The sequence below is a fragment of the Sapajus apella genome, unplaced genomic scaffold, assembly GCF_009761245.1.
Source record: "Sapajus apella isolate SASKATOON/1434 unplaced genomic scaffold, GSC_monkey_1.0 scaffold51, whole genome shotgun sequence".
In the NCBI taxonomy this organism is placed as follows: Eukaryota; Metazoa; Chordata; class Mammalia; order Primates; family Cebidae; genus Sapajus; species Sapajus apella.
The window spans coordinates 11,197,385-11,223,746 of NW_022436991.1; the positions used below are offsets into that span (position 1 = coordinate 11,197,385).

At 40.4% G+C, this 26,362-nt stretch overlaps 1 protein-coding gene across 5 annotated transcripts in view; it reads left to right on the top strand.

Moving 5' to 3' along the window:
- TNRC6A (trinucleotide repeat containing adaptor 6A) overlaps nucleotides 1-26,362 on the top strand; it is a 221,969-nt gene that overhangs the window by 181,085 nt on the left and 14,522 nt on the right. For 3 of the 5 annotated variants that reach the window (XM_032242975.1, XM_032242976.1, XM_032242979.1), the window contains 13 exons: nucleotides 3,842-6,427; nucleotides 7,970-8,146; nucleotides 9,027-9,202; nucleotides 10,722-10,754; nucleotides 12,281-12,361; nucleotides 12,709-12,760; nucleotides 18,143-18,285; nucleotides 18,670-18,816; nucleotides 18,978-19,115; nucleotides 19,568-19,687; nucleotides 20,155-20,232; nucleotides 20,523-20,733; nucleotides 23,214-23,345. In XM_032242975.1, coding sequence (XP_032098866.1) covers nucleotides 3,842-6,427; nucleotides 7,970-8,146; nucleotides 9,027-9,202; nucleotides 10,722-10,754; nucleotides 12,281-12,361; nucleotides 12,709-12,760; nucleotides 18,143-18,285; nucleotides 18,670-18,816; nucleotides 18,978-19,115; nucleotides 19,568-19,687; nucleotides 20,155-20,232; nucleotides 20,523-20,733; nucleotides 23,214-23,345 — 4,074 coding nt within the window. The remainder of the gene's footprint in view (nucleotides 1-3,841; nucleotides 6,428-7,969; nucleotides 8,147-9,026; nucleotides 9,203-10,721; nucleotides 10,755-12,280; nucleotides 12,362-12,708; nucleotides 12,761-18,142; nucleotides 18,286-18,669; nucleotides 18,817-18,977; nucleotides 19,116-19,567; nucleotides 19,688-20,154; nucleotides 20,233-20,522; nucleotides 20,734-23,213; nucleotides 23,346-26,362) is intronic. The other 2 variants (XM_032242977.1, XM_032242978.1) reach the window with 1 other exon arrangement.

The window sequence follows — 26,362 nt, forward strand, 5'->3', positions numbered from 1 at the left end:
CACCAGAATGAGTTCTCAATCCAAATACGAAGATGACATCCGGTGTGGTCTTATACATTTTGGCTAGTTTTTTTCTGAATTTCTGTCTTAGGCACTGTTGCCTTCCGGGGGTGAAGGACATCAATGACCATTTGTTTCCTGTGAAGTAGTTGGTTGGTCAGGAACTTTCTAGTGTGGATAGTTACTGTGTCCTTCATGATGGCGGCCTATCCTCAGACAGCCAGGGATGAAGAAAGCTGGTAACCCAGTTTTTAAAGTAATCTTTAATTTAGGTTTGGATCAAGTGGTTCCAGATTAGAAATGGGATTTTAGCTAATAATATTTTAAAAGACAAACTTAACCACCAAACCGGGTCATAACCAGAATCTGAGAACATTTTCCACTAATATGAAAGATGATGGAACTCATTTGTAGAATATATTCAGACATTTGCTTTTTTGCTTTGCTTTTGATGTATTCTAATATTAACAAGTGAAATCTGCCACTTACGGCTTCTTTTATGTATTAAAAAAATCACTGATAGCTTCATGGTTTCATCTTTGACTTTTAATATTTTAATCATTTAGGATTATTTGTTATATATTATCTCATTTTAAAAAGTTTTCAAGTACTGAATATTCCCTACTGATTTAAAAAGCTAATCTATGAAATAGGATATTTGATACATACTTGGATCTGTTTGGGGGTTACGGTTACTTTTTCTGTTCAGTCAAAGTGCTTATACACTCTGGCAGTACATTGCTGTTCAACTCTTTCCTGATATTGCAGATTCCCTTCTTCACAACCTCTTCTTTATGAGATTTTTTTAGAGGGTTACTCCCCCATTTGCTTTAAAGAATTTTTAAATCACTTGTAATCATTTTATAGACTCTTGTTAACAGTTTCTTATAATTGAGTTAAACGTAGAGCGTTGTGACATTTTCATATCCAGAACAAGGTTTTTTACTTGCAGGTGTCTTCTGTGGCCTGCAATAAAATATCATACAGTTCTTTAAGTATTTTTGCTAGCTTTATCCCAAATTATTTTATGGCTCTTAATGATTAAGAACTTTTCCTATCAACATTTTCTCCTGGATTATTTCTGACATTTAGAAAGGAAATTGTTTTTTCATGTTGATCTTTTTTGCCTCTATTCTGTTATCTTTACCTCTCTTTTTTTGAGTCATATTTAATCAGTTAGCACTTCTAACACCGGGCTGAATCGTAGTATTGATAACAAATATTTTTATCTTTTTTTGTCATTATTGGAATGTTTCTGGTGTTTCACTCTTAAATTCTGGAATCATTTCTTTATTTTCCATTTAGGTAGTTTTAGATGCCCAATCTTGTTTTCTTACTCCTGCCTTAATGAAAACCTCCCCCTCCCCCCCACACACATGCAAATAGTGGCAGTAGAAATATATTTGCAGTAGTCCAGGAAAAGACAGTGACTGATGGCTGGATTGTCTTAGACTTGGAAAAAAGGTGTATGGATTTTGGACTTAATGATGTTTTGCATTTGCTGTGCATAGGGAGGAATAAAAGATGCATTTTAGGTTTTAGGAAACTTACTGAGACGAGGAAAACTTGTAAAGAAGCAGTTTTTACCCTGTTTGGGAGGAGAGGAATTTACACTCTGTTGGAGTGTAAATCCAGAATATGAAGATTTTGCTTCAGATATCTAAGTGGAAATTTTAAGCAAGGAAGTTTTTACATGATTTCCCATTTTGTTCTTCATAAGGGAAACATGGTGGAATGAAAAACATACTTTGGAGATAGGACTAAAAGATGATAATTATTAGCATGCATTTATCAATGATAATGATGGCCCTCATTTATTAAGCACCCAATATGGATCAGATGTAGTTCAAAGTACTTATAATAATCATTTAATGCACACTACCGTTGTATGAGATTGGGACTGTTACCATTTCTACTTTAGAGATGAGGAAACTAGGCACAGAGATGGAGGATCTTGCTGTGGTCACATAGCTAGTAAATGGTAGAGTCTCTCTTAAACCCAAGTGTTCTGGCTACCGAATCTGTGCTGTTAATCACTACATTAAATTGACCCTAAGAGGCATGTATTTGCAGCCAGCACTGAGCTTAATGCTTTGCATGTAATGGTGCAATTAACAAAAGAACCAGCTTAAGAGGTACTGTTTGTATTCCACTTTTGCAATTTGCTTGTAGAGTCCAGACTTGAATCGTGGTGTCTCTAGAGTCCTATTCACATTGTTAGGTACCTTGCTTTATGAAGGATTCTGATGAATCCTGCCTTTCTCATTTAGTTTTTCATAAATTAACCTGTGAACCTCAGTTTTGTCATCTGCAAGTGAAGTTAATACCTGCACTCTAGTATGGCTCTCAAGATTCAGTGATAAAAGTGCTCATAAAGCTGTCAGACATAGTACTGAATGCCAAACATTTGTTGATGGTGCTGGTGCAGGTGTTAGTGTGTTGATTTGCTTATAACCAGTTAGACTGACTTATTGTTACGCTTTATTTCATGAGAAATTCTCCTCATGTGCACTGAAAGATGGCAGATTTTCTTTGGCAGCTTTAGGAATCATTAAAGAAATGATTCTTAAACAGGGGGTGAAGGTTAGAATCACCTATGGAACTTTAAAGTATATTATTTGGTGAATTTATATCATTTCCGGTTTCTCTCCAGTCACTTTTCCAGATACTCTTTCCAGCTCATCATCTGTTGCTTCTTAATGTTTATGCTTTGAGAGAAAATGATGCAAATTGAATCTGATTTTCCATTTTAGCAGATCACCTTAATAGTGACTTTTATTTATCTCCTAGGCCTACAACCCCTTGAAGGTTGGCTTATTAGGTCTGGGACATTGCCTTGAATATGTGTATTTAAAAGCACTATATGTGATTCTGATTGGTACTCTAGTAGAAAACTGCAATATAAGCAACCCCTTCAAGACAGTCTAAATGCACATGGCTTATGCAGGTGAATGCCCCTGAGGAATTTCTGCCTACCAGATCCTTAAACCAAGTGGGAATTAAGTATCTGGGGAACTATCAAAAGCAGCGTCCTACCTGTGGTAAAATAACCAGATAATACATAGCAGGAAGTCCAAGATTATAAGATTGTATGACTTGTCATTAATCTCCAGTGTCAGCAGTTGATTCTTTGAGACCATAATAATTCTGTGATCTTCAACATAATAAATAATTACTTTTCTGTTATCTTTTATATAAATGTGGTTATGAAGGTAAATTAAGAAAATTTTATGAGAGGAAGTTGAACTGAAAACTGAAATTGAACTGTGACTTGGGTATAATGTTTCCGGTTGAATATGGACACTAATGAAATGGAATGTGATGAAAAAACCTTTCCGATTCTTATCTTACCATTCTTACAAATTTTTATAAACTTGTTGCAATACCCAAAACAGTTGTAGAAAAGCTATACTTGAAAACGGAGGGTGGAAAAGATATCTAATACCTTTCATCAAATTTGGGCTATTCAATTCTCCTTACCCATCTTCCTATGTCAAACTTCTGTGCCTGGGTTGCTCCATTATCCTATGTGTCACTGCCTCCTAGACCTTCTTGACTCCGGAATTCTTTTATTTACCAATCTGTTAACAGTGTGTTCATTCAGCAAGTATTTATCAAGGGGCTGCTATGTCCTCTAGGATCTTAGGATAATATCAGTTGAACATGGAAAGTTGGTGGCTGTAAGATAAGCAGTGCCCTTGTAACCATTCTGCCAAGGATCATAGCTTGTTAAATTTGAGCAGCCACATATATTTATAATGTATTTGTCATTTTTCTTAAGTTTGATTTAGTGTCATTGGCCTAACACTTTATAAATAGTTGTACTTCTCCTTTATCCTAGATATAAACCACAGTACTTCAGGATCCCATTATGAAAATTCCCAGCGGGGACTTGTGTCTTCTACATGTGATTCTAGCACAAACTGTAAGAATGCTGTTGTAAGTGACTTGTCTGAAAAAGAAGCATGGCCCTCAGTCCCTGGCAGTGATCCGGAGTTGGCTTCAGAATGTATGGATGCTGATTCTGCCTCCAGTTCTGAATCAGAGAGAAACATCACTATCATGGCTTCAGGGAACACAGGTGGTGAAAAAGATGGCCTTCGGAATAGCACTGGACTTGGTTCCCAAAACAAGTTTGTAGTTGGTAGCAGCAGCAATAATGTGGGCCATGGAAGTAGTACTGGACCATGGGGTTTTTCCCATGGAGCCATAATAAGCACATGTCAGGTCTCTGTGGATGCTCCTGAAAGCAAATCTGAAAGTAGCAACAATAGAATGAATGCTTGGGGCACTGTAAGTTCTTCATCAAATGGAGGGTTAAATCCAAGCACTTTGAATTCAGCTAGCAACCATGGTGCCTGGCCAGTATTAGAGAACAATGGACTTGCCCTAAAAGGGCCTGTAGGGAGTGGTAGTTCTGGTATCAATATTCAGTGCAGTTCTATAGGCCAGATGCCTAACAATCAGAGTATTAACTCTAAAGTGAGTGGTGGTTCTACCCATGGTACCTGGGGAAGCCTTCAGGAAACTTGTGAATCTGAAGTAAGTGGTACACAGAAGGTTTCATTCAGTGGTCAACCTCAAAATATTACCACTGAAATGACTGGACCAAATAACACTACTAACTTTATGACCTCTAGTTTACCAAACTCCGGTTCAGTGCAGAATAATGAGCTGCCCAGTAGTAATACAGGGGCCTGGCGTGTGAGCACAATGAATCATCCTCAGATGCAGGCTCCATCAGGTATGAATGGCACTTCCCTTTCTCACCTTAGCAATGGAGAGTCAAAAAGTGGAGGCTCTTATGGTACTACATGGGGTGCCTATGGTTCTAATTACTCTGGAGACAAATGTTCAGGCCCTAATGGCCAAGCTAATGGTGACACTGTGAATGCAACTCTAATGCAGCCTGGCGTAAATGGGCCTATGGGCACTAACTTTCAAGTTAACACAAACAAAGGAGGTGGCGTGTGGGAATCTGGTGCAGCAAACTCACAGAGTACGTCATGGGGAAGTGGAAATGGCGCAAATTCTGGAGGAAGTCGAAGAGGATGGGGAACCCCTGCACAAAACACTGGCACTAATTTGCCCAGCGTTGAGTGGAACAAACTGCCTAGCAATCAGCATTCCAATGACAGTGCAAATGGCAATGGTAAGAAGTTTACAAATGGATGGAAATCTACTGAAGAAGAGGATCAGGGTTCTGCCACATCTCAGACAAATGAGCAAAGCAGTGTGTGGGCCAAAACAGGAGGTACAGTGGAGAGCGATGGTAGTACAGAAAGCACTGGACGCCTTGAGGAGAAAGGAACTGGGGAAAGTCAGAATAGAGACAGAAGAAAAATTGATCAGCACACATTACTCCAAAGCATTGTAAACAGAACTGACTTAGATCCACGTGTCCTGTCCAACTCTGGTTGGGGACAGACTCCTATTAAGCAGAATACTGCCTGGGATACAGAAACATCACCTAGAGGGGAACGAAAGACTGACAATGGGACAGAGGCCTGGGGAAGCTCTGCAACACAGACTTTTAACTCAGGGGCATGTATAGATAAGACTAGCCCTAATAGTAATGATACCTCATCTGTATCGGGGTGGGGCGATCCTAAACCTGCTCTGAGGTGGGGAGATTCCAAAGGCTCAAACTGCCAGGGGGGGTGGGAAGATGATTCTGCTGCTACAGGAATGGTCAAGAGCAATCAGTGGGGGAATTGTAAAGAGGAGAAGGCTGCATGGAATGATTCGCAAAAGAACAAACAGGGATGGGGTGATGGACAGAAATCAAGCCAAGGGTGGTCTGTTTCTGCCAGTGATAACTGGGGAGAAACTTCAAGAAGTAACCATTGGGGTGAGGCCAATAAGAAATCCAGCTCAGGAGGTAGTGACAGCGACAGGTCCGTTTCTGGTTGGAACGAACTTGGTAAAACTAGTTCTTTTACTTGGGGAAATAACATAAATCCAAATAATTCTTCAGGATGGGATGAATCTTCTAAACCTACTCCTTCCCAGGGATGGGGAGACCCTCCAAAGTCTAATCAGTCTCTAGGTTGGGGAGATTCGTCAAAGCCAGTCAGCTCTCCAGACTGGAACAAGCAACAAGACGTTGTTGGATCTTGGGGAATCCCACCAGCTACAGGCAAACCTCCTGGTACAGGCTGGCTGGGGGGACCTATACCAGCCCCAACAAAAGAAGAAGAACCCACAGGCTGGGAGGAACCATCCCCAGAATCTATACGTCGCAAAATGGAGATTGATGATGGAACTTCAGCTTGGGGAGATCCAAGCAAATACAACTACAAAAATGTGAACATGTGGAACAAAAATGTCCCAAATGGCAACAGCCGTTCAGACCAGCAAGCACAGGTACATCAGCTGCTACCGCCTGCAAGTGCCATCTCAAACAAAGAGGCAAGCAGTGGCTCTGGTAAGTTTCTATTTTATGGAATCAAGCCTTGTTTTAACTTACTGTTATTATAAGATTTGTGTAACAAAGTGCTTGGATATGCATACAAAGGCTGTTGAGTGTAATCCAGAAGCAACTTGAGGAAAATTATAGGGGTGATGTTTACCACCAGAGAACAGAGCTCCACTTTTTGGCAGTGTTTGAGTCCTGCATACTTCATTCTCTATTAGAAATGCAACAGAAGGCAAATTGGACAAGGGCAGTCAAGTGGGAATGCTGTACACTTCTCTAAGTTGTTTTGAGTTAGGCCTTAACTTCTGGTTTTATTATTCGACTAAAATTTCCCCAGAAATAAAACAAGTATCTCATAAATACAGTACTCTCTAAACTTTAGGTACTATATTTGGCTTTAGAAGGTATTTTTTTTTTAAGTAGGGGAGAAATTTAACTCTACTTAGATACAGTATGTACATTTGTGTATTTAGTATATTCTTACTTTCCTCTCTTATAATGAACTAATTCCTGTCTCTGAAAATTATCCTGACAATATTTTCATTAAGTGTGATTGGCTACATTGTCTTAGTAGTCTCATTGGAAGTAGATAAGGAGTGCTTTCGTGAGCTAACTTTTTAGCACTTAATTTTTTTTTTTAGTCTAAGTATAGTTTGTTGTATTAATTTAGGTTTGATTCTTAAAAGGAAGAAGTATGTAGCTAAGATGAAGCATGTTGGCTTTGATTTTTTTTTTCTCTTTTTTCCTTTGGACAACCTCACCCTAATACTTCAAATTTTAAAATAAGCATTGTTCAGCATGTGTAAAAAGTAGGTGACTCATTATTGTTAGCTGGGTAGTTAATTGTTTTCCCAGTGTATGTGGTGTGAAAAGGGTGCACATGTACACAACTTTTTTTTTTCTGGAGATGGAGTCTTGATCCATCACCCAGGCTGGAGTGCAGTGGCGCAATCTCAGCTTAGTGCAGCCTCCACCTCCTGGGTTCAAGCAATTCTCCCCTCAGCCTCCCAAGTGTCTGGGACTACAGGTGTGCGTGCGCCACCACACCTGGCTAATTTTTGTATTTTTAGTAGAGACCAGGTTTTGCTATGTTGGTCAGGCTGGTCTCAAACTACTGACCTCAGGTAATCTGCGCCTCAGCTTCCCAGAGTGCTGGGATAACAGGCGTGAGCCACTGCACCCAGCTGGTATAGCTCATCACCTGCTCCAATTCACAAAATTTCATTCAGAAAGACTTGACTTTTCCAGGAATTAAATTCATGCTCAAAGGAGAGTGGTTTCCCATAATCAGCTATAGGCCTAGAGGGTAATTATGAAAGAAGTTTAAAAACTTCTCACCTTATAGTTATATTAATGAGAAATAGTTTGTCTTTTTTTTTTTTTTTTTTAACATCAAACAGATGCCATCTTTTTGCCTATCACAGTATCATTATTCAGTACATAAACATGAGGTTCTTCATCCTTGGTGCCTAAATATTCTTTATTGTCCCTTATTCCACTGCACCTCCTTACCTTCTATGCTGATGACTTCTTTTCCCACACTTTCTAAAGGCTGGGGTGAGCCCTGGGGGGAGCCTTCTACTCCAGCCACAACTGTGGATAATGGTACTTCAGCATGGGGTAAGCCCATAGACAGTGGTCCCAGCTGGGGGGAACCTATTGCTGCGGCATCCAGCACATCCACGTGGGGCTCCAGCTCTGTTGGTCCACAAGCGTTAAGCAAATCTGGTAAGTTACTGACAATGCCTGGTAGTTGTTGTGTAGCAGTGGTGATCACTCACTGACTATAATTAAATAATTAGATAAGGTTTCTATGTTATTTATAATATATTCATGTAATATGACATGATAGATGATGGTTCAGTATTTTGCTTCTTTGGTTTTGTAACGTGGTTTATTCTCTTTTGAATTTTCCTCTTTTCTCATATTTCTTAGAACTGTAACTATTAATTTGCATATACTTTAAATTATATTTTACCAAATTAGGTTATCTAGAAAGAGTTTACTAGCAACTTTCATGTCATCCAGCCTGAGAGGCTAAATAGTATACCTATGAGAACACGTATTCAAACTGTCAGATGATTCCCTGAAAGTTACAGGTAATTAGCATAGTTCAGAAAGGACCCAAGATTCAAATTAACATTGTCATTATCACATAGGTTGTGTACAAGATACCCCATAGGAATCCCAGGGGCCATGTGTGAAGATAAGATGCTTTCTGCTTATGACTTTGAATACTCTTTGGCCTTTCTTTTTGAAATATATACAAAAATTGATTCTTTCAAATTTCATTCATTTTCTTTGTCTTGTGCATCACTATGCAGATTATTAAGTGGATACAAATGAGAGTGCCACCATTATTCAAGAACCATGATTTGTAAAGGCATGGAGGAGTTTTATTAAATTTTTAAGAATAAATTATTTTTCATGGAACTTTTAGCTCAGTATAAAACATACATTTCTTCTCTGTAGATGCAGGAAGGGAAATAATTGTGCGTGTGTGTGTGTTTTCTTAGGTTCTCTACCCAATTTTTAATATATGCTTCTTCTCTAGAAAGAATTCTTTTATTAAAGTATGTTTCTCTTTGTATCACAAATCCACAATCAGGGCCAAAATCTATGCAAGATGGCTGGTGTGGTGATGATATGCCATTGCCTGGAAATCGCCCCACTGGCTGGGAAGAGGAAGAGGATGTAGAGATTGGAATGTGGAATAGTAATTCATCTCAAGAGCTTAACTCATCTTTAAATTGGCCACCATATACAAAGAAAATGTCATCAAAGGTAAACATTTCAAGGGCAAAGCCCTTGAAACTTTAAATTCCAAAGGTAGTTTACCCACAGAAAATTAACTTTTTGCCTGCCCATTTCTGGCAGTGAGTACAGTCCAGGCAGCCTCCACCTTAGGTATAGCCACCTGTATGGGCAGCCAGCTAGCGAAACATAAGACCACAGGAACTTCCTTTCTCCCCACTGCTACAGCTTGGGATTTCTCTCCTCCTCCCCCTCTACCAGTGCTGCCTGGGACAACCCCTCATCCTAGGGTGGTGCCTGCAGTGGTGAGGATGAAGAGAAGGGCAAATCTCCATGTTGACTCTTTCCATCCCACTGCCAGTTCATCTCCCATTTCACCCCCACACCTGGAGTTTCCCTGCCACCCCTTTACCCAGAATCACCATCCTCCTTATTCACCTGTCATCTTTGTCCCTATCTCATCCCAAAAGGTCCTGTGACAAAAATCCCAAGGAATGATCTGAGCTTGATTTTGCCTTTTTTTTTTTTATTTTTTTTTTTTTTTTTTCTTTTTTTTTTTTTTTGAGACAGAGTCTCTTGTCACCCAGGCTGGAGAACAATGGTGCAATCTTGGATCACTGCAACCTCTGCCTACTGGGTTCAAGTGATTCTCCTGCCTCAGCCTCCCGAGTAGCTGCGACTGCAGGCACATGCCACCACGCCCAGCTAATTTTCATATTTTTAGTAGAGATGGGGTTTCACCCTATTGGCCAGGATGGTCTCCATCCCTTGACCTCGTTATCCACCCATCTCAGCCTCCAAAGTGCTGAGATTACAGGTGTGAGCCACCACACTCAGCCCGATTTTGCTTTTATTTGTGGACAAATCATATTCCTAAAGCTGACTTTACGTCAGAATCCCGTAGCATTTGTTACAAATGCAAGTTCCTATACCTCAGGTCTACTGAAGTTTTGGAAATTGGACCAAGTTTCTTATCCTAAAGAAACTGCCCAGATGTCTGTGGTGCAGAGCCAGGTTTAGGAACCACTAATTTAGAGCACTGGTTCTTAAGAGGTGGCACTGGCGGCTGGCATCAGATCCTCCTGGGGACCATTTTCAAAATACGTGCCCAGTCCCCCAAGTGGTTCTAACATAACATCCTAACCCACCATACTTGAGAATGATTACCTTTTGAGGGACCTTATAGAAGTCAAATACCAGTGGATAGCTGGACTAGCTAACTGCTAAGGTTCCTCCCTTTTAATCCTGGGATTCTAAGTCTAGGACCTACCATTTTCATTTTTAAAACTTTTCATTTGGCTGAATTTGCCTATTGCCTTGCCATATAGCTTATGAAGTGCTCCATGTTTTACATAAATCATTTGATCCTCATAACCTTCTAAGATAGGACACTGATGAGGAATTTGAGACTGGAAAAGGTGATGACTTGCCCAAAGTTGCAATAATTAGTAAGTGACAGAGTAAGGACTTAAGTTTAGGTCTTCCAATTCCAAACCCTGTGTTCCTCCCACTGGACCATGCTGTTTTGTGACTTTGTCTTTCCTTACAGGGTCTGAGTGGCAAAAAAAGGAGAAGGGAAAGGGTGTGTAGCCTTTTTACTCTTTCTCCTTTGTTTCTACTAGTAAAAATCTTTAGAAAGCAACTGCAAACATTTATTTAGCCTCTGCTGTGTGCCAGGTACTGTGCTTGGTGCTGGGGATTCAAATACACTGAGATATGAGCTTCACCTTTCGGGAGCTCACAGTCTAGTATGGGGCATTAGGAGAGCTTCCTAAGAATGTCAGCTTGAATTTGCAAGATTCTTGGGGTGGGATGTGTTAAGGAAGATAGTAGCCCAACATAACTAAAATGTAGAATTTCTAGGAAGAAGTGACAAGAGATCTGACTCTGTAGTTAAGGCAGATTGTAGTGTCTTCAATAGTATGCCAAGGAGTTTTAACTTTATTTTGTGTAAACTATGGAACCAATGAAATTGAATAGAAAACAGTATCAGTGGGGTTTTAAAATTATTAATTTGTAAAAGAAAGCTAATCAATGATAGTATGAAATATAAATTGACGTAGAGGAGAGGCACAGTTAGGGATCTCAGGGAGCATCTGCATTAATTCAAGCTAGAAAGGAGGGCTTGAGTTGGGAAATGAGAATAGGTATATAGTGGAAGTGACTAATTTGAGAGGCATTTCAGAATAGAACGGACAGAAGAACTTGGCAGCTAGTTAGGTATGGGGATGGATGGGGTAAAAGTGGAAAAGGGATCAAAGCCAACTTCAGAATCTGCGGAGAGAGTTAGGCGCTTGCTTCAGAAACCTGCATTTGGGGGGAAGTTGTGAAGCTTTGTTCTGTTCCACAGTCAGAAGGAATGGACAGTAGCAATGGGAAAGGGTAATGAAGGCAACAGACTGAGGATGGTCCTGTGATCCTCACATAAATGAGAGACCTAGGTCTCTCTGGCTTCCAGCCTCCTTGTCTACTAGACTGCTAATTACAGATCTTTCGTCCTCTCAACTCAATGGAGTTTCCATACCACCCGTACCCCAACCAGCTGCAGAGAGCCAGCCCTAAGCAGGAGGAATCCCAGGTTCAATCTGCTGGACATGTGTTCTTGGCAACACAAATTGAATTTTTAAACTACTTTTTCATGTAGGAAACTCATGGTGTTTTTTCAGTAGAATGCATATAGCATAATTAAATTATGGGTTAAATTGGCTTCTTTGGACTAACCTGAGTCACTATTTTTTTTACTTTGGTTTGGAGTGAAAATTCCAAAAATCTAAATTATAACTAATCTTACACTTCTCCATTACTCAGAGGCCCTGTTTTCATATTTGTGGGTCATTGAGGCCTTTTGCTTCTGTCTTTTCCTTCTGACTGCTTGCCTTTAGAGATTTCTCTGTACATTACAGCTATACCAGAGGACTGGAGCAAAGGAAGTTGAAAATCAAATAAGTTGATTTTTAATCATTAACAACTCTGATAAGAGTTGATTGGAGGAGGAATTATTGGCTAAAAATGAGAATTGGGGATTGTCTTAAGTTTTATTAATCCGTCACTATACCCAGTTAAACAGAGATGGCCATGGCATCTTTTCTACTCTTTTATTTTACAAAGGGAATGATGAAAGGTGGAAACAAACAAGAAGAAGCGTGGATAAATCCATTTGTTAAACAGTTTTCAAATATCAGTTTTTCGGTAAGTGTGTTTTCTTAGCAGCTCCTTCCTCCTCTAATGGTGGTCTATAATTTATCTTGATTTCACTCTTTTTTTAAGAATTATTTTTTGTCTTCGAGTCCTTAGGAATGTGCTTGATGTTAGGGTAAAATTGACCTCCAAACCTTTATTTTTATGGCTTCAGCTAAAAACTTTGGTCTCATGTCTTATTTTAAAAAATTTTAAAAATTACATTAGACAATGAAAAATGAAGCTTTATGATTCACTTGAATTTCACAGACAATGAAATAAAGTAAAATTCTTCATTTTTTTTATTGTTTACATTGATAAATTAAGGTCTGCTAACATGCTGCATTTTCTTTCTTCAGAGAGACTCACCAGAGGAAAATGTACAAAGCAATAAGATGGACCTTTCTGGAGGTAAGAGAAAATTAAATTTGTTTCTATTCCTCATTGAGGGACAAGCACATCCACAACATGATTCTACTGAAAGAACCCTGATATAGACCAGGACAAGGGGAGACTGTGCTGTCCAATATACATACACATGCTCTGGTTAAATTAGTGCATGTGCCTTGGAAGTGCAGGCCACTGAACAGATCATTGATGATGTTAGTCAGATTACCTTACAGATAGTCCTGCCAAAAGGGAGTTATTCAGATTGGAGGGTATAGTCTTCTTGATTAGGGAACAGCATATAGAAGGACCTAGATATATGACAGACTCTTAAACTACGCTAGAGAAATGGCAAGTAGTTCCATAGAATGGACAAGAAAAAGAAAATTGGTGGGGGTTGTGGGGGTGGTGGTGGTGATGAAAGATCACTTGGATGAAGATGCTAGAAAATGAGGCAGGTGCTAAGTCATGAGGAGCTTGGGAATTTGAACTTTATTCTTAAAATATGAGATTAAACTGAAGCAGGGGAATGGCATGGTTTGGATTTATGTTTTAGAAAAATCATCTTGGTTATAGATTGACAGTATCTTAGAATAGAAAACATTGGTAGCAGGAGATAGACCAGAAGTTACTAAAGATAGAAAAACCAGGTGGATACTTGTTTCAGTAGCCAGTAATTATTTTCAAAGCTCCAAACCAAGATAGCAGATGCAAATAATCTAATTCATGGAGACATAGGATTTGGAATCAACAGAAGTTGATAACCAGTTTGAACCAATTTGTTAGGCAGGTGAGGAAGAGAGTTTGATGAAAACTTCATGGACTGTTTAGTAGATGCTAATGCTATTGAGTTCATTGGAGTCTAGTCAGGAGAGAGAAACTACACAGTAATTTGAACAGGAAAATTGTAATATACAAGGCTTTAACAAGGAATTAGAGTAGCAATAGCAGATACAAGGGGAAGTCACTCAGTGAGGACTGACATAGCATGCTCAAGGAAGAGCCCCCTTCGTCTCACCATGTTGCCATGCCAGTAGGATTCCAGGAAATCCACCCTCTTAAGATACCAGTGAAAGCAGAGCACAGGAGAGGTGTCTTATACTACGAAGCTGCCAGAGGGGATGCCGGTAGATACTGCCAGCCACCGGTGAAGTGAGCATTGCAGGAGCCTGGTGCTGGCAAAGCTACCTGTGCTGCAGGAGAGAGCAGACCAGAACTAGGAAACCAAACCTTTCCTTCTACATGCTGTACCTGCAAAATGTCAGTGCCAGATGGCAAAGGAAATAATATCTATAGAGGGCCCAAGTCCATTTTTTTCACAGAGCAATCAGAAAGGGTGAAAAATTGGAGCTAGAGGAAGTAAGTCAGTAATCACCACTACTCCCCTTCCTTATGTACTTTTCTACACATAACTTGTCCAGTATAATGACAACGCAACTCTGTATTTCTGCTTAACAAGATACTGCTTTCTTTCTTGCAAATGAGGAGGTATTCATCTCTAAACTGAAGAGATGAACCATCTCAAGGGTCATTGTATTTTTTACGGGCTATACAATCATCCCAGAAATTCAGTCACAGTTTGTTACCTAAAGACTCAATGATAAAAGTTACCATCTAATAACTTGTGAATAACGTAAAAACAGGAAAGAAAATGCTTGGCCTATGCAAATTAACACATCCATATGACAAACAATAGAAAACATTCAAATCTACTACCATTGTTATTTCTGTAATTGGCCGCAAGCCATCATTGGTGTCTGTGCTTTCCTCCCATCACTGCCTCTTCCTTTCAGGTTGAACCTCAGCTGCTCTGGGTTCTTTAGCTGGTGGAGTTAAGTGACCCAAACCTTCATTCCCAAAGGATCTGAGCCCCCAGTTGTCCTGCTTCTTATGGTTGCCGTCATTTTTCATTGACCTTCACTACTGGGTATGGGAAGTACTAAGAAGCATCCCAGAAAATCCCCTGGGTTCCAGACAGTCTTCACTGCCTTCATTTTATAATCACATCAGTTACCGCAGCCAGTAGACTAGTCCTTTTTTTTGCCTGCTGGTTCATATCAGAAGGAGTACAAAATGTCCAGGTAGTCTTCATCTTGCAGAGCAGAAGAACCATTGTTGTGGTTTTTGTTGGAAGCATTTTCTCTCTCAAGGACAAAGTTCTGTAAATCAGCAGTTGTCCGAACAGAAAGTGTTTTATAAGTGGCTCATTAGGTATAACTGTGAGAGAAGCCACTCCTACTTTCACCTTTTGATTCTGAGAGACCTGCAAATTCTGGTAATGGGGGAGACACATACCACATCCTCCTAAGACAGATGCCAGCCCTTTTAGGATGTTGTCTCCCAACCTGCTTTTTAACTGATTCTTTAGTAAGCCTGTCAATTTGGTTAGCTACTTTCAGACAGTGGCATATGTGGTAAGATCGGTTAATCCCATGGGCATGAACCCAGTCCTGTATATCCTGTGCTGTGACATGAGCTCCTAGATAAGACATGATGGCTGTGAGGAGTGCTACGACAGTGGAGAAGGCATTCTGTGAGGCTGTGGATGGCAGAAGCTTTATAGGCAAGAAAAACCCACGTCCAGAATGTGAGCTTCTTCCTGTTAGGACAAGTTTCTGCCTCCCCCATGGCTCACTGAATGGCACAGAAGTTGCTACGATGTCATGCTGGTGGAACTTGTGGGAAATCTGCCCTCTGCGGTGCTAGGAAAAGGCATTCATAGAGAGGTATTTCACCAGAGACACTCTGTGACAAAACCGTTTGGTGTGGAATGGAGGAGAATGCTGGGAGAAGCTGCCACTGAGTGCTGTTAACCCACCAGGCAGTGGAGAAGCTGCAAGGGCTGCCCATACCTACCAAATGTACATGCTGGCCCAGGAAGCAGCACTCTTCCTCTTGCCCTGTCTCTCCACCACCCTCTTCTGACAAAACCTCAGTATCAGCTGGCTAAGGAAAAAAATGTAAAGGGTGCAGATAGATTTTCATGGAGCAGTCAAAAAGGGTGAATTTGGAGCTGAGAAACAATATAAGTGGTCATTATTTGAGGTAGGAAATATAGGAATAGCAGGCTTGATAGATAAGATACTGAGTTTGAAGGTGCTCTGAAAACCACCTGTCATGATGTCCAGTAAACAGTCAAAAATCTGGATGTGGTGCTCAGAATAGATGGGGCTTGAGAGATGAAGTGTAATTAATTACATGTGGATGATAGTGTAAGCCATAGGAATAGTTTGACTCGAGAGAGTTGAAGGATAATGGACCAAAGACAGCCCTGAGGAATAATGACATTTAAGGGTGGGATCCGGAGCAGAAGTGGGACAAGTTAGAGTAGAATAATTTTTCAGAAGCCAAGTGAGTACAGAGTTTTGAAAAGTGAAAACTGGTTTTCAGGGAATCGATTTGACAATGGGGCTTAGCGGTAGTGATTCGTAATGGGTCTACTAGAGGACTGGAGGACTAAGGGGAGATTGCATCATTTGACAGTTTCTTTTTAAAGGGATGCAGGGACGCAGAAGTGTTGGGGAATGGTTTGTGGAAAAGATGTAACATGCTGCTACTCTACTCTTTCTTTTTTCTTTTCTTTTCTTTTCTTTTCCTTTTTTTTTTTTTTTTTTTTTTTTTTTTTTTTTTTTTTTTTTTTTTTTGTGATGGAGTCTCACTGTCACCTGGCTGGAGTGCAGTGGCATGATCTTGGCTGACTGCAGCCTCCACCTCCCGAGTAGCTGGGATTACAGGCGCCCACCACCATGCCCAGCTAATCTTTTGTATTTTTGTAGAGATGGGGTTTCACCATGTTGGCCAGGATGGTCTCAAACTCCTGACCTGGCCTCCCAAAGTGCTGGGATTACAGGTGTGAGCCACCATGCCTGGCCGCTACTATTCTTTCAAAAGATATTATTTGCATAGGTGAAAATAATGTGAATTATCAAGAAGGAACAGCTTGGAGAGAGAGACAGGAGAGACAGGAGAATTGGTTGGAATTGGTTACAGGATTAGATGGAGAGAGTGGGGAAAAGAGTTCATGATGGCTAGCTTGGGTGTTACCAGTGAATTGTGACACCTTAACACAGAACAGAGGAGGAATCTGTGGTAAGGATTATTGACATTCAAGAGAGGGCTCTTAAGTGTGAAAGGTGGATTATTCAGATACCAGATTTATGTCTGGAACAGCACCTCTTAGCTACTTTCAGAATTGTTTTCCTTTTGTTAAAATGTTTTCCTCTTCCACTTACCTGGAATGAGAATAGTAAAGGTAAGTATTAAGGTGGTAGCAGACATCTCAAAGAACAGCAATTGCAAAGAAATGATATTGAGATTTGAGGATTGAGAAAACGTCAAGAATGAGGAATAGGGAGATGAAAACCTGTGTTAACAGTGACAATGAGGCCGGGCACAGTGGCTCATGCCTGTAATCCCAGCACTTCAGGAGGCCAAAGTGGACAGCTCACTTGAGGTCAGGAGTTGGAGACCAGCCTGATCAACATAGTGAAACCCTGTCTCTCCTGAAAATAGAAAAATTAGCTGGGCATGTGGTAAGTGCTTGTAATCCAAGCTACTCGGGAGGCTGAAGCAGGAGAATTGCTTGAACCTGGGAAGCAGAGGTTGCAGTGAGCCGAGATCACGCCACTGCACTTCAGCCTAGGCGACAAGATATTGTCTAAAAAAAGAGAGAAAAGCACTTATGATGGTGACTGACATAAATCATTTATTAAATGGCAGATTATCACAGTGCATGCTGATTGTTTTTGTTTTTTTTTGTTACTTGTTAATGGAAACTTACCTGTATTATAAAACTCAGCAGATTAGAGATGACTAAAAGTGTCTTTATGTGTCCTTAGAGTCTTTTTAAAATGAGGCTGGGCCCGATGGCTCATGCCTGTAATCCTAGCACTTTGGGAGACCGAGGCAGCCAGATCATTTGAGGTCAGGAGTTCAAGACCAGCTTGGCCAACATAGAGAAACCTGCTTCTCTGCTAATAATACAAAAATTAGTCGGGTGTGGTGGTACACATCTGTAATCCCAGCTACTCGGGAGGCTGAGGCACGAGAATCGCTTGAATCTGGGAGGCGGAGGTTGCAGTGATCCAGGAAACCACCACTGCACTCCAGCCTGAGTGACAGCGAGACTGTCTCAATCAATCAGTCAATAAAGTGAGGTTATCAGCTAGCCACCTTCTGTTTACTAGTCTATTTCAAGTTATTTGTTTCAGTAAAATAACAGTATCTCCTAATTGGAACTTCACTTGTGAGGAATATAAAATTTATGAAATGCAAGTATATTTTTCACATATCCTTGACTTGGGTGAAGTCATTTGGGTTTGGAAAGTATTTTGCTCTTGTTGTAAATTTATCTGAAACCAATGGGTTGTCTTCTTGTTTGATAACATAGTCTCCTGCATTTATTAGGAATGTTACAAGACAAACGAATGGAGATAGATAAACATAGCCTAAATATTGGTGATTACAATCGAACGGTCGGGAAAGGCCCTGGTTCTCGGCCTCAGATTTCCAAAGAGTCTTCCATGGAGCGCAATCCTTATTTTGATAAGGTAAGATTTTTTACTTTTACCTCTGACTTGACAAACCAGCACACTTAATAGCATAATTTTCACACTAATATTTTAAAACATTTTATATAATATAAAGTGTTACAATCCAATACCAAATTCTTTTACTGGATTTTGAAGTTCACTGTCTTTTTATGTCTCAATTTAGCATAGAGGTTGCATTTATATTTTCTTCTTAATCCCATAAAATATGTTTGGCTCTTTTTGTGTGCTCTAGAATTAACACTAATCTGATCTCTTCTGTTTTCTACCTGTTTCCTGTTGATGCTGGAATGTCATGTGACTTCTCTTCTGTTCCTGCAATGATTTCTCCCTTCCACTTGTTTGCTTGGCTGGTGTTGCACATCTTTCTGTCTGTCCAATCAGGATGGCATTGTAGCAGATGAATCCCAAAACATGCAGTTTATGTCCAGTCAAAGCATGAAGCTTCCCCCTTCAAATAGTGCACTACCTAACCAGGCCCTTGGCTCCATAGCAGGGCTGGGTATGCAAAACTTGAATTCTGTTAGACAGGTAAGTCCAGATGTGTAATTTAGGCTCTCAGTTGAATGATTTGTATTAGTAATAAGATCTCTCTACATGTAGTTCTATTGTTTAAATCATAGTACAATATGGCAATGAGATGTTTGTCCCTAAGGAATCCCGCTGTCATTTGTTGCTCGTTGTTTTCACAGAATGGCAATCCCAGTATGTTTGGTGTTGGAAACACAGCAGCACAACCCCGGGGCATGCAGCAGCCTCCAGCACAACCTCTTAGTTCGTCTCAGCCTAATCTCCGTGCTCAAGTGCCTCCTCCATTACTCTCCCCTCAGGTAAATAAGGTTTCCTTACATTCTTCTGTTTACCTGCAAAAAGGACCTTGCATGATTTTGTATTTGAATGAAATGGCTAGCTAAGCATCATCATATTTATTGGCATCTTTGAGATTCAGCTAGTTCTGAATTAACTATTACTTTGGTTGTAGGAAGGGTATGGTCAAGGATAATTTAAATCTAAAATTTACCATTTTCTTCTGTAAAACATCTTGAGAGGAGGACAAAACCAAAGTAAAATTGGCTGGTTTAATATTCATCTCTGTCATCTTTTATTTAACTCACGAAGAAGTATATGTGAATGGTCAGTTAGTGAGACAGAGACAAAGATTATAACCCCCAGTGAATAGTCCACAAATTTAACTGCTCTATTGACAACTTAAAACACACAGTACAAGTAGCTAGTGTGAGTTATTTTATCAAGATCATTAACGTACCATTGTGATCCTAAGGTTCCAGTTTCATTGCTGAAGTATGCACCAAACAACGGTGGCCTGAATCCACTCTTTGGCCCTCAACAGGTAGCCATGCTGAACCAGCTAAACCAGCTTTCTCAGATCTCCCAGTTACAGGTAAGGAAAGTCATAGTCTTTCTTAATACACATTTATGGAGCATTTGCTGTGTGCCAAACACTAGGCTCTGTTCAGGACATAGTGCAGTAAACAAAACTTGCATAGTCATCATCATGGAGCTCACAGTCTGTTGGGGAAGACAGATGGTGAAAATCTGTGAGGAATGTTTTGAAGAAGTGCAGGATGCTGTGAGAGGAGGCCTCAGCCAGGTCTGGGGTGCTGGCGGAAGTCAATGATCAGGAAGAGTTTCTCTGTTGAAGTGAAAGTTTAGATTGAACTAAAGACTGAATTTCAGCAGTGACTAGAAGCCAGAGAGTCCAAGGAAGAGATTGTACTAGATAAGGCGAGATATGTTGGCATTGGGGATCGCACCAGTCGTCTTTAGGTCCATCTACTGTCGTCATTCGGGAGCACACAACTTTGTAACGGTGTCATAGTAACAACCTTCTTGCCATCTTTCCTCCAGCGATTGTTAGCGCAGCAGCAAAGGGCGCAGAGTCAGAGAAGCGTGCCTTCTGGGAACCGGCCGCAGCAAGACCAGCAGGTAGAGCCGGCCCTCCAACTCGCTGTGCAATCTTTGTGTTAATAAACTCTGCTTATCTCCATTCTAACAAGAGATTCAGAATGTCTTTCTTAAAACAATCTTACTAAGATATAATCAAGTATGTTGTTCGTTAAGTCTGCTGGTTGTCCATGAGTTATGTTAACATTATACAGTGATTATTCACCTTTCTGCTGAAAAGAAAGTGAATTCAAAAATGAAGAGGAATATGTAGTTTTCTGTAAAGACTTTTTCCCCCAAATAATTTTTTCCAATCATTTCATTGTTTTAAGGGTCGACCTCTTAGTGTGCAGCAGCAAATGATGCAACAATCTCGTCAACTTGATCCAAACCTGTTGGTGAAGCAGCAGACTCCACCATCTCAGCAGCAGCCACTCCATCAGCCAGCCATGAAGTCTTTCCTTGACAATGTCATGCCCCACACTACACCTGAGCTGCAAAAAGGGCCATCACCAATAAATGCTTTCAGCAACTTCCCTATAGGTGGGTTTCTCCTTGGCCTGAGCATTGGGTATCATAGGCATGTCTCCTTCTCACTTACCTTTACAGCTCTGTTTCATCATGAAAGCTACATTGATCTCTTAGCTGTTCCTTCTCAGACAGTTATCATCCCCTCTCCTAGTTTTAACCCGCTCCATGTTCAGGAAAGTTTTCTCTCTCCATTCAGGAAAATCACAGTATGTCTTTTTTTTTTTTTTTTTTTTTTTTTGAGACAAAGTCTTGCTCTGTTGCCCAGGCTGCAACCTCTGCCCCCGGGTTCAAGTGATTCTCGTGCCTCAGCCTCCTGAGTAGCTGGGATTACAGGTGTGCACCACCATGCCCAGATAATTTTTGTATTTTTAGTGGAATTGGGGTTTCACCCTGTTGGCCAGACTGATCTTGAGCTCCTGACCTCAGGTGATCCACCCGCCTTGGCCTCCCAAAGTGCTGGGATTATAGGTGTGAAAATCACACTATTTCAAAATCTCCATACTCATTTGAAGTGCATTAGAATAAAGGAAACATTTCACTTTTTTAAGGCCTACCTGTCTTAATCATAGGCTATTAAGGGTGAGAAGGCTGATGTTCTTATTAGAAACAGCATACCAGAGAATTTTTGAGCAGTCTATTTTGGTGAAATAGCTGGTAATGGTCACCGTCACATTTGCTAGCTCTCAGAACTTGAAGTTTTAATTATGTCTGAGTATGTATAAATGATTACTCATCTAAATAAGAAAATGGAGGTAAGAAAGGAGATTGCCTTTCTTATGCCTGTAACTCCCCACCTCTACCCCACTCCTTTTTTTCTCTGTTATCTCCAGGCTTTTATTCACTGGATGGAGATTTTGTATTTATATGTTTTCTTTTTCCTACGTCTCTTTTTTCTTCTGCCCTTGATTATATTTTGACCCTTGATTGTTCATGCCCTGTTCATTTTGCTTTTTCTTTCCGTCTTTTCCCAAACAGCAGTTTCTTATAAACCAGCTTTGCTGGTTGTCAGCCAGAGTGTTTGAAGACCTTTAGTTATCTGGCATGTTCTGGGCTGTGGGCAGAGCCTGGGGCATGCTGTTGCCCCTGCTGCTGCCTCACTCTTTGGTTGAACTGGTTTGGCTCACCTGGGACATAAATTGTACTTTGAGTCCTTAGGGTTATTAGTAATCTCTGTGCGTTTCCAGAAACACTTCCCCTTGTCAGTTACTACTGAGGGTGAATACTGTAGAAGCCATTTAGTGGTGGTCAGGTGATGTCAGAGACAACAGTTAGTGGTGAAAGAATGATACCCAAGTACAGGCAGAAGTTTCTGTCTCACCACTGAAGGGAAGTGGCTCTTCCTATTTGACTACACACTTGACATATAAATTGGGCCACATAAGGTCTAAGTGTAGGATTTCCTGCCCTGGCCAGCTTTTCAGTGAGGGATACTTCTTGATTAAGAAAGTCTGCTTGGCCCATGCAGACACTGATACAGTTATCTAAATTTGGCAGCAGGCTATAGCCTGTTGGCCACATTTGGCCCAGTGCCTGCTCTTGTAAGGTTTTGTTGGACACAGCCACATTTTCTTTAACCTGAGGTCTGTGGCATCTTTCATGCTGCACCAGCAGAGTTGCATGGAGACACCGGAACCATTTGGCCCACAGAGCCTGATATACCGGCTGAACCTCTGCAGAAAAAAATTATTAGCTCCTGATCTGATTGATGGGTCCAAGAGTAGCAAATTTAGTTGCCCTCTGCAAAATAGGCATGATATTAGAGAATTCACATTGTTAAAGTTTTCAAGTTATCAAACTTGAAAACTTTGGACTTAACATGGACTCAACAGATCAGAAAATTTAAAACAGTTTAATTTGGAACTTTAGAGTAAGAACCTCCTGGGTTCTGACTTGTTAAATGAAGATTGTGGCTCCCACTGTAAAGTCTTCATTTTTAAACAAGTGTTTTTAGGTGATTCTAATTTTAATAGTCCCTGGATTACTTTTTAAGAAAAACTAGCTTAATAGTTTTCTAACCACTGATCTAAGGTTGAAATTTCCATTCTTGTTCCAAGATAGTACCCAAGTTTGAGGTGCCTCATCAGGAAAGGTCAAGTAAATTGTGCCTTAAGATATGGCCATCTCCTCCTTAGGTGTAATTGCTAGTGCAGGACATTTTTACTTTCGAATTTACAAGCAAAAGATAGCAACTGAAAGTGACCACAGATCTTCATGCATGGTACACTTGGGCAGTAGCTAAACAATTGCATTTTATTCAAAGTAAACTTATAAATTTGGCTTCCTTAAAACTTTTCTCCGTGTTGTTTCGCCAAGGAATTGAAAAATCATCAAAATTTTATGGAGAAATATTTTCTACATATCACTAAATTATAGTATTAACAGTTATATGGTTTGAAAACATTAGATTCGTTACCTTTTTTTCTAGGAAATAGTTGTGCTACTAGAACGAAAATGTGCTGTATTTTATAGTGTTTTGTTTTTTAATTTTTCAGGCTTGAACTCAAACTTGAATGTAAATATGGATATGAACAGTATTAAAGAGCCACAGTCAAGACTAAGGAAGTGGACTACAGTGGACAGCATTTCTGTGAACACATCTTTGGATCAAAACTCCAGCAAACATGGTATAAAATACATTGTTAATCTTATTTACCAGAAAAACAAAGCAAACCTGCAGAATACCAGATTTAGTCCTTTATTTTATTTTAAATATATGTTTTCAAAGCCAAATTATCTTAGAAATTTTCCTCATTTTAAAAAAGCTATTAAGTCTTAAAGTTAAGAAACTTTCAGATGAAAAGCAAAATTCACCTCTACTCTGTTTTATAAAGAAGAGATCAGATGATGCATTTTTTAAAATTATTTAAATTTTTGTAAGTGATTTTATTCTAATATAATTATACTTATTAACATTTACTAGGCCGGGCGCAGTGGCTCACACCTGTAATCCCAGCACTTTGGGAGGCTGAGGCTGGATCACGAGGTCAAGAGATTGAAACTGTCCTGGCCAACGTGGTGGCGTGCACCTGTAGTCCCAGCCACTCGGGAGGCTGAGGCAGGAGAATTGCTTGAACCTGGGAGGCAGAGGTTGTAGTGAGACAAGATCACGCCACTGCACTCCAGCCTGGTGCCTGATGACAATGAGACTCTGTCTAAAAAAAAAAAAAAAAAAAAAAAAAAGTTACTAAATTTAATTTGATATGTTCTTAGTAGGATATTTAAAACTTCTACCATGGGGTCCCATTTTGTCACCCAGGCTGGCATGCAGTAGCATGATCTCAGCTCACTGAAACCTCTGCCTCCCGGGTTCAAGCAATTTTCCTACCTCAGCCTTCCGAGTAGCTGGGACTACAGGCCTAAGCCACCATGCCTGGCAAATTTTTGTGTTATTAGTAGAGATGGGGTTTCACCATGTTGGCCAAGGATGGTCTCAAACTCCTGAGTTCAGGTGATCTACCTACCACTGTCTCCCAAAGTCCTGCCATTACAGGTGTGAACTACTACACCCAGCCCATAATTTTATTTTTCTCAATTCCTTTTATATGGACACATTTTCTGTATATATCTCGTTGCTCTGTGTAAGTCATATAGATTTAACAGTATTGTCTTCTCAGCAATTAAATTTTTTTTAGAAATGCCATGTTCATCTTATTTAGTATTATCCATTTACCCAGCAAATATTAATCGTTGTCTTCTGCTTTCCAAGGCTGTGTTAGCACCTGAAATACATAGCCACATATGTACATACATGCACACAGTTGAACATATGTATGTATGTAAGTAAAAATACTTGCCCTGGAATTGCTCATTGTGAACAAAAGTATGTCAACAGCTTCAGTACAACATAATAGGTAATATCAAAGTTAATATTTATAATAGTTTAACAGTACAGAGTTCCGTAGGAGCACTGAGTCGGGAATAACTGTGGGTGTGGTGGATCTGCAAATCTAGAAAGACTTACCTTGAGAACAGTAGGTTTACCAAACAAACAGGAAGAACAAGAGAGAATAGTACATGCAGGGTTCAGGGTTCGAAGAGGACTGCCTGGGGAATTCTGTATCTGGGCATAACTGGGGGTGAAGGTGCAAATGACAGAAAGGAGGTAGATGAAGGTGGAATAGTAGGTATGGTGCAAATCATGGAAAACTTTTCTGCCATGAATGATTTTAAACATGAAAGTGATGGGTATCTAGAGTCAGTTAAGACTTAAAGTAGTCTAGGTAAGAGAAAGGTCAGTGGACATGAGAGCGAGTGCACTGAAGAGAGTTTCAGAAATTAAAAGCAGAAAAGCTTGGTAACTCACTGAACTCATTCTTTCATTCAGCAGTGCAAGTCTGAAACACCTGCATAACTGATCAGCTAGTCAGTCTCCAGCCCCTTCAGACAGACCCCTCAGAGGTCAAATGCAGGATGGATCCGAGTCTCAGGCAGACAAGAATCGATGTTAACTGTAAATCATATCACTGGCTCACTGCAACCCTCATCTCCCAGGTTCAAGTGATTCTTGTGCCTCAGCCTCCAAGTATAGCTGGGATTACAGGTGTGTGTCACCACACCCAGCTAATTTTTGTGTTTTCTGTAGAGATGGGGTTTCACCATGTTGGCCAGGCTGGTCTCAAATTCCTGAACTCAGGTGATCCACCCGCCTCAGCCCCCCAAAATGCTGATATTATAGGCATGAGCCACTGTGCCCAGCCTGGAATTTTTCTGACCTGAAGAGTGAGAACAGGGAGTTGAGACAATGGGGAAGTGACAAAATAAATATGAACCCTAAGTTTGAGACCTAGCTCTGCTACTGATTGATTCTGCTATTCTAGTCATGCACCACATAATGGCAAAGCTTCAGTAAACGATGAGCCATCTATGTAACAGTGGGTCCATTGAGTTTGTAGTAGCATCTTTTTACTGTACCTTTCCTGTTTAGCTATGTTTAGGTACACCTGCATTACTCAGTACAGTAACACACTGTAGGTTTGTAGCCTAGGAGCATTAGGCCATGTCATAGGGCTTTGCTGTGTAGCGGGCTCTGCCATCTCTGATGTTCACACAAAAATGAAATTGCCTAATGTCTCCAAATGTAGCCCTGTTAAGTGACATTTGATTTTAATTAGGTATTTGGCAAGTAACCTTTCTGAACTTGAGGTCCCTCTGCCAAATGGAATTAATAATAGTACCTCTTGGGCTATTTTTGTTTGTTTGTTTTGTTTTTTTTTGAGACATGGTCTCACCTCAGTTGCCAAAGTTGGAGTACAGTGGCACAATCTTAGGTCACTACAGCCTTGACCTCCTAGACTCAGGTGATTTCCTCCCCACACCCCCCACCCCCACCCCCACCCCCAGCCTCCCTAACAGCTGGGATTACAGGTGTGCACCACCACATCTGGCTAGGTTTTTTTTTTATATATTTTTGGTAGAGATGGGATTTTCCTATGGTGCCCAGGCTGGTCTCAAACTGCTGAGCACAAGTGATCTGCCCACCTCAGCCTCTGAAAGTGCTGGGATTACAGGTGTGAGCCACTGCATCCAGCCTAGATTTATTTTAGATTCGGGGGTACCTGTGCATGTTTTTGCACAGGTATATTGCATACTGGTGGAGATTGGGCTTCCAGTGAGCCCATTGCCCAAATAGTGAACATTTTAC